The 12,732-nt window shown below is 41.0% G+C and overlaps 1 protein-coding gene and 1 long non-coding RNA gene across 4 annotated transcripts in view; both read left to right on the top strand.

Annotated features, from left to right (window-relative positions):
• The window catches only part of dennd1b (DENN/MADD domain containing 1B), a 135,588-nt gene that overhangs the window by 82,564 nt on the left and 40,292 nt on the right, over nucleotides 1–12,732 (top strand). For all 3 annotated transcript variants that reach the window (XM_019875292.1, XM_019875291.1, XM_019875293.1), the window contains 2 exons: nucleotides 1,383–1,428; nucleotides 3,760–3,861. In XM_019875292.1, the coding sequence (XP_019730851.1) occupies nucleotides 1,383–1,428; nucleotides 3,760–3,861 (148 nt within the window). The remainder of the gene's footprint in view (nucleotides 1–1,382; nucleotides 1,429–3,759; nucleotides 3,862–12,732) is intronic.
• On the top strand, nucleotides 5,159–6,171 carry LOC109519034 (uncharacterized). The gene is made up of 2 exons (XR_002168867.1): nucleotides 5,159–5,285; nucleotides 5,363–6,171. It is a non-coding gene; the product is annotated as an uncharacterized LOC109519034 (long non-coding RNA).

Raw genomic sequence — 12,732 nt, 5'->3', positions numbered from 1 at the left:
ATATATAGATATATATATAGACATATAGATATATACAGTATATATAGATATATAGATATATACAGTATATATACATATATATTTTCCAATCAATTCTGGGCGCCCGTATCTCAGGCTCATGACAGCTTTCAGGCAAATCGTAATTCTGAAGTGACACCAAGTGGAAGGAAAAGATAAAGTCCCAGTCATGTCTTTTTCAAAACCTGCCATGAAGGGAAAGGTTGGTGATGAGTACAGCCGGTGTCAAGGAAAAATAGACAATGGAATGTTTTGGTGCAGCACAGAACCACTCCACCACGTCTTGACTGCACAGAAATAGTTGCCGTGCTCAAGACGTCATTACTCGACCAGATGTGCTGAGCAGTATGCAAAGTACCGGGGAGGTGAGAGAGGAGGACCAGGTCAACAATCTTGTTCACATTCTGAAGAACTGTTAATGTTCTGAAATGCTATTGATAAAGTTCGAGAAGATTGGATTATGTGTACTTTTTGTTTGTTTAACTTGAACCCCTTTTTTGTGGAATACTTCATACAGCTCAGGCATACTCATCTACCTCCAGTGGTCCAGTACGTACATTGCGCTCCACAATTATTGGCACCGCTGATTAAGATGTGTTAAAAGCCTTTTTATTGCAGAAGCATACGCTCATACTCAAAATTGTATAAACGATTCAACAGACACAGAATCACGTTCCTCCAATGGACATCTCAGTCCGCAGATTTCCATCCCGTTGAAAATGTATGGAGAAAGCTCAAGAGTGCAGAGGAGAGGACCCAGGTTGCTGGATAATTTAGGGGATTGTGCAAAGAGGAATGCCCTTTTTCTTTTCTCCCATCCTGTGAAAGACTCGGTGCTTTTTGATTTTTTTGATTTTTTGATCTTTTTGTTGTCGCTGGTGGAAAAAGGGCTTGTGTAGTCTTAGGGGTGCATAATTGTGGCACACATGATTTGATGTAAAAGATTTTTTTCTTTATGCGGGAACTCTTTTTTTTTTTTTTTTTTGCCCGCACTGACTAAATTGCTTTTTTAATGAAAGATTTTTCTCTTTTTTTTTTTTTTTTGTTGAAATTTTGGTCCTTTATTATTTGTAAAAAAAAAAACCCCTGCTTTTATGAGAAGTTAAGGAACACATCTTAACCAGTGGGGCCAATAATTATTGAGAGTGTAAGTAAATTGAATATTCGACCCCTGCATTAAATTTCTTTGTATACAGTTTGGATACCTCTGAAAACACAAAATCCAAATGAGTTTTTCCCCCCTACATGCATAAAGTAAACTGGCCGTTATAAAACAGTTTTCGATGGATGTGTGAAATGTGTTGTAGCAACTTTACCCTTTGATTGTGAGTTCTGATGAATTGTTTTCCTCTCTCCATCTGCAGTGCCCCCATGCCATACTTTGTGGGAGTTCATCTTAGTCTGCTGGAGGTATGTTAGGTAATTCTTTGCTAATCATACGCACATAAAAGTGTATGCAAATATGTATGCATCATTATGTATAAGTACGATTGTGCACAGTGTACAGATGGATAAAGTTTGCAAATCAAGCAATTATATGCAATAAGTTCCATGTTTTATTTACTTGACTGCACTAATTTACTCTTGATGAAGCAAGGATGTAACTACTTTTCCCATGTTATGCACTGCTATATTTGGTTAAAAAAATACATGGTGATTTAAAGAAAACTGGACACAATGGTTTTCCTTTTTGTTTCTTGAGCTTATACTCTTTCTCTCGTCATCTTAAGAACACGAGAGAAGGAAAAAAGGCCGGAAACACAAACAAACTCCATTGTTATAAACCTTTTTGTTATTCAGTGGGGCAAGCCATTGCCGTTGTTTGTGAGCGCATGTTGCGAGCTTGTGTGTGTGTGTGTGTGTGTGTGTGTGTGTACATGTGCGTGCGTGCCTGCCTGCGAGGTAGTCGTCTGACAGTTGTGGCAGTGGCAGTATTTATCACACTCTGCATCCATGACAGACCCCCTTTCTTGCCACTCCATAATTAGTCCAAATCAGCACGTGAGCCTCCACTGCACAGGCTGTCACAAAAGTGACAAACTAGAAAATTCACACACCGCACACTATGCTCCTCCAACACACACACACACACACACACACACACACACACACACACGCACGTATCCTGCATCACACTGAAATAATTGTTGAGCTTGTTGCCATCAGGATGCATGCAGTGTAGCACAGAATCACCGTGTTGTTGATGCATGAGATTTTAGTGCTGAGGAGAAAGTAACGTTCAAATATCCTCGTTCGCCACCATTCTTCCTGGCACCGTGTGTGTGTTTTACACTAAAGATGTTCTGATTGCACATTTTCATTGTCAATTGTAAGACAGCGGAAGGACAATACTCCATTGTAGTTCTTAAATTTTCCCCAGACTTTCATGACCTGTAACCCTGCCAACAAACACTGTTCCATGAAAAGGTGTTCATTGTAAAATGAACAGTAAAAAAACTAATATGAACAGGCAATTTCAGAACTATATTGTATAGTTTGTTTTGTTTCATAAATTTATCAAGTTACTACTATAAAAATTCTGCCACTGGTTTCAGGATGAGCCAAAACACTACATTTTAAATTATTCCTTTTTTTTTTATTTATTTATTTTTTGCATGGGCCTTAAAAAGGAATGTCGAGTGAATGTCAAGACATTAGTAACATCGGTGGATTTTTGGGAGTATGCCATGTTTCACTGCTCACCAACAGGATGCTTTAACACTGTCAGCCTTTCATCATCACAACACCCAGCTGACATTTACTGTTCATAACATCCCGTCTTAAAGGCCTTCTTTTTTCTGTAAACGTCTCCCATACAAACACAAAAAAAAATCTCATATTTTGGATTGTTAAGCTTATAATACCAATTCAAAGGGTTACGGTAATATGCTTTTTGCAACTACGAGTATGTACAGCTCTCAATTTGAAAAATTCAAGACCTAAATACTTTATCTACATTTATATTACTTTTTATTGTATCATTTAAATTTTATTTATTGAGAGAGGGAAAATCCCTTGGTGGTTTGTGCAACGTGGCCCTGAGCTGCTGAAGGGTCAGTACATTCATCACTGACACCTCAGTGGTGATCTGGAAATAAATTATACTCTGTTACTGAGAGACCCTGTACACCTGACATATTTGAAAATAATAATAATAATTTTAAAAAACTGTTGTTTTGGTTGTTCATTTATAGAACAGGATACCAAGTGAAGGTTGAAAATGTCATTCCTGTCTAAAAGTGCATGAATGAATAATAACGTAGTGGTTACAGTGTTGCAAGTCCATCAATTTTTGGCCCCCACCAACTATGTCTATTATAGTCCTAGTGTGAAGCCTAATGTCATATCGAATCGGTCATCGTGAGTTAAAATATAATGGCAATGCCATTTCTTGGTCAATTTAATTATTATGCACACACGCACACGGTCACATACTCTCTAAGATTATTTCCAAAATCTGAATGCACAACTTTTCAAATCCACAAAGAAACAAAAACTCGCCTTTTTCTGTATTCCTCTGTTTTTTAAGATGGGGGCCTTATTTGTTGTAGTAGAGCGGCCATCGTTGAAGAAATTCTCATAGGTTTCCAATTCTGCCAAAGCGCAGCTCTAAAGATTTGTTCGCCTCTGTGTCATACTGCTTACTGTTGTTATGACTTATTGGGAATTGTGCTCCAAACTGTGTTAAATGAAAATTGAACACAGAAAATTGGTTAATTCTGGGATGTTTTCCTCTTGTAGAGAGTGCGCAGTCGGTCCCTGGAGGATGTGGTCATCCTGAACGTGGACACCAACACACTGGAGAGTCCCTTTGATGATCTGCATAACCTTCCCAGTGATGTGGTAAGACACTCGCACACAACCTTTGCTCAGTCGGCGTTCTTTATTTCTTCGTGGTTTTAGTACAAGGATAAATGTGAAGCACATTTTTTCCCCCATCTTTTGAAATAAGTCTGAGTCTTCACCCCTTCCATATACTGACTTATTCAGAGAGCCAAAACGTGTCATTGTATTGTTCTGTCCCCCTCCCCACATCATTAACGTCTGCAGCACTGGCTGCTCAGATTGCGGCTGTCTTAAGTAAACTCCCGTTGCGCCGTACAGCGCTCGAAGGCGAACATCGTTCCCTGACCATCACAGGCTTGTGGGAAAACTTGCAACTCCCTTCCCTTCATCTCCATCCATTCTTATCATTATTTTACCAAGTCTTGCCTTGCTGCCTGCCCACTGGCACGTTTCTGAGAGCGAGGGGTAGAAGGTGGGAATGAGGCAGTGGGAAGAGGCGATGGCTGATTTTCAAGGAGGAGAGAGTGGGAAGAAAGGGGCCAATTAACCAGTGTGCGCCGTGAAGCCACCTGCCAGCGCATTGTCTCATTAATTAATGGAGCAATGATGCTGTGGAGATGCTTTCTATAACGGTGACCAGCTTCAGGGTCACTCAGGTAGTTGCGCTCACACACAGGTATTCACACACGCACACACACACACACACACACACACACACACACACACACACACACACACACACACTCAAAACAATAACAATCAAAATACTGTATAGAAAAAAATCTACAGATACAGATACGGGAATCCGCTAGTGCTCGAACTTTTGCTGTAGTGCTATAATTTTGTCTCATGAATCTTCACTATCTTAATGCTAATATGTAATGTGAAATCCCATGGACAGGCTAACAGACATTAGCATAGATGTTGTGGTAATTATAAACATTTAAAACTCATGCACTCCCATCTCGCCCATGCATGGCTGTAACTAAATGCTATTTTAACAATAGAATAATCTGTTTTTTTGTTTGTTTGTTATTTTAATAGATGAATTGGTTTGAAAAAATTCCATCACTTTATTCATAAACAAGACCTTATTTCGAACAGAAAAATCGTAGTCGCTGTTTTGGTTTTTAAAATGCCAGAAAAGTAGGTAAACATTTTGATCATTGTTTTTCAAAGTGAAAGCCGGTGTTTGCAAAAGTCTTATTTGATTAAACAAAAAGAAAAAAAACATCTGTCTGCTTTCATGGAGGGCGACAGAAATATGCGATTCAGATTTTGACAATTGAAGTTAAGCAATGTTCTGTTAACATTTAACCCATTTTTAAATTGGTCAAGCTTTTATATTAACAAATTTCCTGTCGTGTTGTCCTCCAGGTGGAACAGCTTCCGCCTGCAGCGGAAGCAGTGTTGCTAACATTAGCAGAGCCCACAGCGATGGCAATCTTTCCAGCGCTGCCGAACGCATCAGAGACTCCAAAGTAAGACTGCTTTTTTAATACGCCGGCCCAAATGTGTTTTGCTAAGCGTCTCTGGTCACCTCCTCGCCTCTTTATAGAAACGTTCGAAGCAGCGCAAGCTCCAGCAGAAGGCTCTGCGCAAGCGTCAGCTGAAGGAACAGCGTCAGGCCCGCAAGGAGCGTCTGAGCGGCCTGTTCCTTAATGAGGAGGTGCTATCGCTGCGGGTAACCGAGGAAGATGACCACGGTGACGACCTGGACATACTCATGTGACACCAGTGAAGGAATCAGTGCTCCCTCTAACGCCTACTCTTGCCACTGTAGAGATTAGCATGCTTACTTAGTTTAGTGTCAGACAACGCCACCCTTTGACTTTGCTGTTACGAAGATCTTCGAGGAGCGAGTGATAAACATGGTCACTTTGACAGGGTTTGACGATTCCTTCCAAAACGTGGGGGATATTTGGGCTGACGTGACATTTCAGCATGAAACTAAAATGCACTTTAACTGTGCAGGTGGAATATTAATTCTTAATGTGTCCCAAATAGGGTAACACAGTAAACTCCACGCACCTCCCCAAAATAAAATAATTATTATTGTGCAAAAAAAAAAAAAAAAAAAAAAATATCGCCCTCTACTGTTGTCTGAAAATGACATCAAGGTGCCATCGCGAACTTCAACAGTTCACCTGTTTTCTGGCTTTGGCCTCGTGGTGTTCACAATGCAAACCTGAGGGAAGGTTGACATTAATTTCATTGGACAGCACAGGACGGTATAAGATAAACTGGCAGAGTTCTGAGATGAATGATTCATCTGTGTTATTCTGATTCCTCCAACACAATTTTAATCAAATGACCATCTATAATTGTAAAGATTTTTTTTTTTTGCCATGATGTCCCCTTTAAGAGCAAAATTCAAAACAGGCTGATGATCCACTAATCGAAATTGTGAATTTTGCCGTTCAGCTCCCTGTACCAGAACCATAAGTTGAGCAAAAGTAAGGATGTTCGGTCCCACTTTTTTTTTTCAACGCTAGATACCAATATGAATATTCACGCTTTGAGTGTTCACCGATACCAAGTACAGATATTTGTGCTTCTTTTGATCTATACAATTTCATTTATCACAATGGAACATTTTGATAAAGATGATGATTCACCAATGTGCCAATCTGCCGCAGTGTAGCACCAAAAACTGCTAAGAAGTTATTTGACTTCTGTTTTTTTCCTCCCTTGCCTTAAGTCTCAGTGGCTGGTATCGGCAGCTTCCGTGAGTACCCGATACCTTAAAATAAGGCCAGTATTGCCCAATACCGATACCTGTTACCACTACTCGCCGATCCCTAGCAAAAAGTACTGAACCATGAAACAGTTTGACACTTAGGGATAACTAAATTAAGCTCACCGGTAAGGGTTACTGTGCATTTTGGATTCATCCTGAAATTTCACTGCTTAAGTCCAACATTTTTGTGAGTTAATGTACATCTAAATTTGGCTACTGTAAGTTGAGAAGCTTGGACATTATAGAAGCTGAATTTAGCTGCGCTAAGCTAACCCGCTGCTAACTGAGACTTCAGGTGGAAGGACAGAAGCGGACTATGCTGAGCTAGATCCGCGCTGTTCTTCTAGCTTATGGTTCCATTCCATCGTCAAGGCTTAGGTGGAGCACTGAACACACTGCATGTTATCGCCGGCGCCTCCTCTATATGATTCAGTAAACTTCAGCGGTCCTCCTTTTCCACTACAGCCGTTAACCAAATGTATGTGTGCTGTAAATAAATGCATATTTACTGCCTGTTTCTGCTTATCCCCAGCGGTAAAGGTTTAATTCAGTGTTTTCCCTCTCCCTTTGTGTGTCTTGCAAGAGTAGTGGCGCTATTGAAATTAATCATAGTTAGACTTGTTTTGTATTTGTTTAAACCTGGTTTCCCTCCTGATAGCACTCTGAATGTAATTCTACCACGCTCAGTGAATGAATTGACGGTCTCCCGCAAGTCTTAGGACAGGTTAGTGTGCTCATGTCTTGGACACAGCTGCCATGGTTTCTGATTTCTAACATCAGGCTAGTAATACTACTGTTTGATGTACAATGTTTGATGGCATTGTAAGTAACACACACACACACACACACACACACACACACACACACACACACACACACACACACACACACACACACACACACACTCAAAACAATACACAACTTGTCTTCCCTTGTCTCTGTCGAAGCGAGATTGTTTGTTTATCTGTTTTCAAACAGTGTGTATTAAAGCGCCTCTGCCAGGCGCGGGAGCCACCCCGCTGAGTCTGCACACATACGCTATTACCCACAGTGCTCACACCATATAGACTCGAATTCCACTGCGTGCCGACCTCTGGCCAGTACGACTGTATATAATTCAGTTGACTATTCAGCAGATGACAAACCATGCAACTGCCTCAGAACTCCCACGTTTTAGCACGCCGTACCCTTGCTATCCGCGTACGTGACGCAGTCATCATCATGAAACCTTCAAGCCATGAAACATTGCAAGCAACAGTTTTTAATTTAATATTAAGAGGCCAAAAAAAAAAAAAAGGTCTTGTCATCCATCATGGTGGTTTGTGTTTGACTTTTACAGCATACTTTTCCACATCATTAGTGCAAATCTGAATTGTAAAGCCTAATATATGAATAAGGCTACGTTTGGGTTTTTTGATAAATCCCATCTTAATATGTACTCGTTCACATTACAAAAACAAATGTAACTTCTAATGTGATCGTAGCACCTTGATGATGCGTATAAAGCAAGACGTCAAGTAACTTCAAACAACTTTGCTCCCAAGGGGCGGGACTTTAAATTACAGTATGCCGTCATTTTAGCCAGCTAAAATTCTGGGTAAGGTACGGATATCGATAATGGTGCAATTTGGCACCTCGGTGTGCTGCGACCCGGGAGTCGAGCTAAAATTATTCACAAAGTGAGTTTGTCATATAACCAAGATTTTTGTTAAGCGACAGAAGCCAAGAGGGAAGCCGTTGTCTTTGCCTTGTGATAAATGAAGTGGCAGACTGAGCCTTTTTTTTTTTTTTTTTGCTTTGATCAGGTGCTCACCGTTTTCCCTGACTAATGACAGAACATAGCCCACACGTCATGTCAAATTACAGCACCCGAAACGGAACGTACACTGACATCAATATATTTAACACTGCAAATGACTGTAGTTGTTTTCCGTCCTATTCTTTGCTTTCTGCTGCCTGCTCTCATCTTTTCACCCGGGCTGCTGGATTAATAAGCAAGCGAGCAGGTACTAATTAAGTGGAATTCCAGGTCTCTTGTTAGTCAGCTTGTTAGCGACGAGGACATGCCACGTGGCATTTGATGTTTGTGTTTACACACAGGGGGATGTTTGAGGCATTGTGTAGTCAAACAGAGGCCTGCAGTCTTGATTAATGCTGAGTGATTCTCTGCCTGAGCTTCGCAGCCACACATTGTTTGCAAGCCACTGAAGCCGCCCTTCATTTCTCTCCAAAGCCTGCTGTATTATTCTCACTTTAAAAGCCCCGGTGTCACTTTGTGTGAACGTATAAATAGAGTGAAAGAGATTCAAAGCGTAAGGCCACAGGCTGGATTTTTATGTCTATTTCAAGTGTAACTAAGAGCAAAAGAACGAAGCGCCCTTATGTTGATTTAAGCAAACATTATGAGATCCTGCTAATTAAGGCGACACAGGCTGTGAGCACATGTGGACCCTATTAGGCGGGCCGACTGACCAATGGTCGTGCTTTTAGCAGGTTCAGAGTTCACAGTTGTCCCGAATTAGCCGTCCTTCCTCAGACAGGACCCTTACACTGGCTCCATGCCTGCCCGCCCCCTTAATGGTCTTTCCCCACAATTTCACACATAATATTTTAGATTTATTGACTTTCACAAATGCTACCATGCCAGTAGCAGTTCCGTTTGCTTAAAAAAACAACAACAAAAAAAAAGCAGAAAGATCTGAATGATCGAGTAACGGTAATAGGACACAAAAGGACCTACCTTTCCATTTTTAACAACACCAGGCATTTTTTGTTGTTGTTGCTTTTTATGGCTTTTGCTTATTTAGTTTGTTTTCCTTAGTTTTGATTATCACTGGAAAAAAAAAATCATATTCGAGTTTGCGAAGAATTGAAGTTTGAGTACTCTATATGCATAAAATAAACAATATTAATTGCACAGACACAGTGCTTGTGTCAGTAAAATCAATGTGTTGACAAGCATCCCGAAGAGAAAAATAGTAAATTCCTGCTGGAAGATCAAGGTATTTGGTTTTCTTCTTCTTCTGAGACACACCGCTTCTCCGCTGCATAGACATTGTACTGATAACTTTATAATTGGCTTTTGGTTGGTTGGGCTGTTTACCTCGCTAGTCATTAAAAGTATCCAAGAATAGAAAATTAGGAGTCTGTTAATTCTGAAAACAAACAGCGTATGACTGAATCCGATTTTTATTTGATCCCCACAACCGATCTGCAACCAATTTTTCATGTATTATTCTTTCTGTGCCACGTGTTCAAGGTGAGGTGCTACAATGCGGCGTTACATCCATAGTTTTCAGATGCTCTCTCACATCACAGCCTAATTCCTTCTATTCTCCTCCTCTCTTGCCTCTCGCTACTTTGCTGACACCGTGTACCCATACACTCGAAGCCCTCGCGCATTTGATCATTTGTATTCCCAATCAAGGGGTAAATACACGGCGTACACTCCCACTTCCTGTCTTTCAAGCCTCTCTTTGGAGGTTTACAAATGAATGAGGGGGCTGAGGTTGTGTCTGCACCCCTCTCCTGAGATCACCTGGCACACTTAATCAAACATCCTGCCTTTAATTTGGTATTCGCTCTCCGAAAACAACATCGACATCATCAGCCGCAGTCGGCTGCGGGCAAACTCCAACGTTTGTAGTCGCACAGAAACATGAGGCCGGCGATGTCCAAAGAAATTTACAGTAAAATAATGCTGCGTGCATTCGCAAACCTGTAACATATTTTTTTTTCTTGTTTAGATTTAGTTTTTTAGTGCTTTTTGTTTTTAGATAATAGGTTTGCCGTTTGAGATTGTGAAATGGATGTGAAGCGTCCACACACGCAGGCGTGCACACACCACCACACTCGTTTACGTTGATCATGTGGCCTTTATTTTCAAATTGCAGTTATGTGGATCCGAAGTTAAAAAAAAAAAAGGAGGGAGGGGGAACATCACCCACTGGGTTGGTTCGACGATGCTAGAGATGACATTTAACTGTAGTTAATTATGTATGCAAAACTCAGCCGCTCAGCGGCTTTAAGAGGTCAGCTTGACAAAATAGCCCCACACAAGGGAAACTCTCATGGCATTGCCTATTAAACCGCCGTCTTTTTCCTCCCTGATTTATTTCACCTGACTCGCGCATCATGTCGCCTGTACAACACGCTGTGAAACTAAGAATTACATGTCTCACTCCACCTTAATTGCGGCTAATCGTCTCCGTATTTTAACTTGATCAAACACCGCCAAAGGCGCGGTTGAAAACAGAAGACTATTTTCCTCATTATTTTAAATCGTGACATCCTTCAATTTCTCAGACTTTAAATACAATAAAACGCATCAATGCGAGAGTTGAAAAGAGCATATTTTATTTGTGCTCATATGTGAAAGGACATGCCTGTTCGGTGTGTCTTTGTTCATATTTCTGTGTGCGCATACAGTTCAAACTGCAGCACATCAAAAGAAAGTGGGAGATTTTCATCGCTATTTTTTTTTCTTTGTAGTTCTTTAATTGCGTCCCCATGGCTTTCTTTCCATGGACAGGCTCTTAAACAAAACATTCAGAGGATCTTTTTGTGGGGATTTTTTTGGGGGGTGGAAGTTGAAAATTATTCTTTTTTTGTACAACAGACAAGTGTCAGGGCCGAAGGTTCATGATTATGCTGACTTTTAGTGTGTTTTTTTGTGCAACTTATTTTTAATGCATTTGTTTGTTCTGTAATTTTCCAATATCAACTATAATAATATTTCCTAGCGTATGAAACACCCGACCCCTTCACTCGGACACAAGCCACCATCGTGAAATCTTTCATTCCAACTTGCATTTCCAGTAAGCTTTCAATATTTCACCATTTTGAACAGGAATAAGGAATTGAGGCGGAATTGACCTTAAATTTGAGCCGGCTCACTTTTGGCATCTCTAAAAAGTCTGAAATTGTATCAAGACAAAAACATTAACATACTAAAGCCACACTTCTATTTAGGAATGCAAGTAAACAGATACAAAGTGCTTTACACATTTTTGTAAAACGGTACATTTGAAAAATCATGGATTAATTAATACTGATTGTATTTTAGCATTAAACAATATATACTACATTCATGACATAGATATGAGGCGGCCCGGTAGTCCAGTGGTTAGCACGTCGACTTCACAGTGCAGAGGTGCCGGGTTCGAATCCAGCTCCGGCCTCCCTGTGTGGAGTTTGCGTGTTCTCCCCGGGCCTGCGTGGGTTTTCCATGACATAGATATGTTTTTGATGATTGCCAAAACTGTATATTGAGGTCAGCTACATCATAATAAACCTTACATTGGGTGATGATGTGTTGAGGCAGCACTGTACTATAAATTAATGGACAGAATACAATGCCAAACTGTTAATGTTAGTGGGACCTGTTTCAATACTGTGTGCGTGTGCATGTGCACGTGCGTGCGTGCGTGTGTGTGTGTGTGTGTGTGTGTGTGTGTGTGTGTGTGTGTGTGTGTGTGTGTGTGTGTGTGTGTGTGTGTGTTTTAGTAACGTGTTATAGTTAGAGCATTCAGATGCTGGATTTGTTTTAAATGCGCATACATATTTCCTGCATGCACACAGCATAAGAGTGTATGAAAGACAGTTTTATCATTCATCGCATGGGCATCAGAATGTGTCACAGTCCTAGTGCATCGGTGCATTTATTTCAACAAGTAACAATCAATATTTCAGCAAGGCTTTTCTAAGGATTTGCGTGAAAGATTTGGCTGAACGTCAGCATCTCCCCGGAATAGGCGTACTTTTATTTCTCCCCGTTTTGTATACATATTAATGCATCGCAGCACACGCGCGCACACGCGCACAGATGTCTTGATAGTGTGGTATCATCCGTTACAGTCAGGCAGAGATCATCATTGCACCTGCTAATTACCGTCTCCAGCTGGAGAGTTAAATGGAGATCTGTTCGTTGTCTGACCTTTGACCCCATGCTCTTTATGTGACGCACTTCAAACCCTGTTTGGGGCTGGCTGGGCCGGGCCTTAATGAGGCCCCGTGTCTGCCCTCTGTGGGCTGCGCGCCTCGGATGCCCCGCTTTCATCCGCGAGCGTCCTCCCTTGATGTAAATTGAAAAGATCACAGCTTTGGGGAGAAGACCTGGGCTGGAAAGGCCTCTCTGCATAGATTATGAATATCATAACTCAACAGTTTTCTTTACCCCCCCACCCCCC

The sequence above is a fragment of the Hippocampus comes genome, unplaced genomic scaffold (genome assembly GCF_001891065.2).
Source record: "Hippocampus comes isolate QL1 unplaced genomic scaffold, H_comes_QL1_v1.1 scaffold132, whole genome shotgun sequence".
Lineage (NCBI taxonomy): Eukaryota > Metazoa > Chordata > Actinopteri > Syngnathiformes > Syngnathidae > Hippocampus > Hippocampus comes.
The sequence above is the reverse complement of the archived record's forward strand: the minus strand, read 5'-3'. Positions and strand labels throughout refer to the sequence as shown.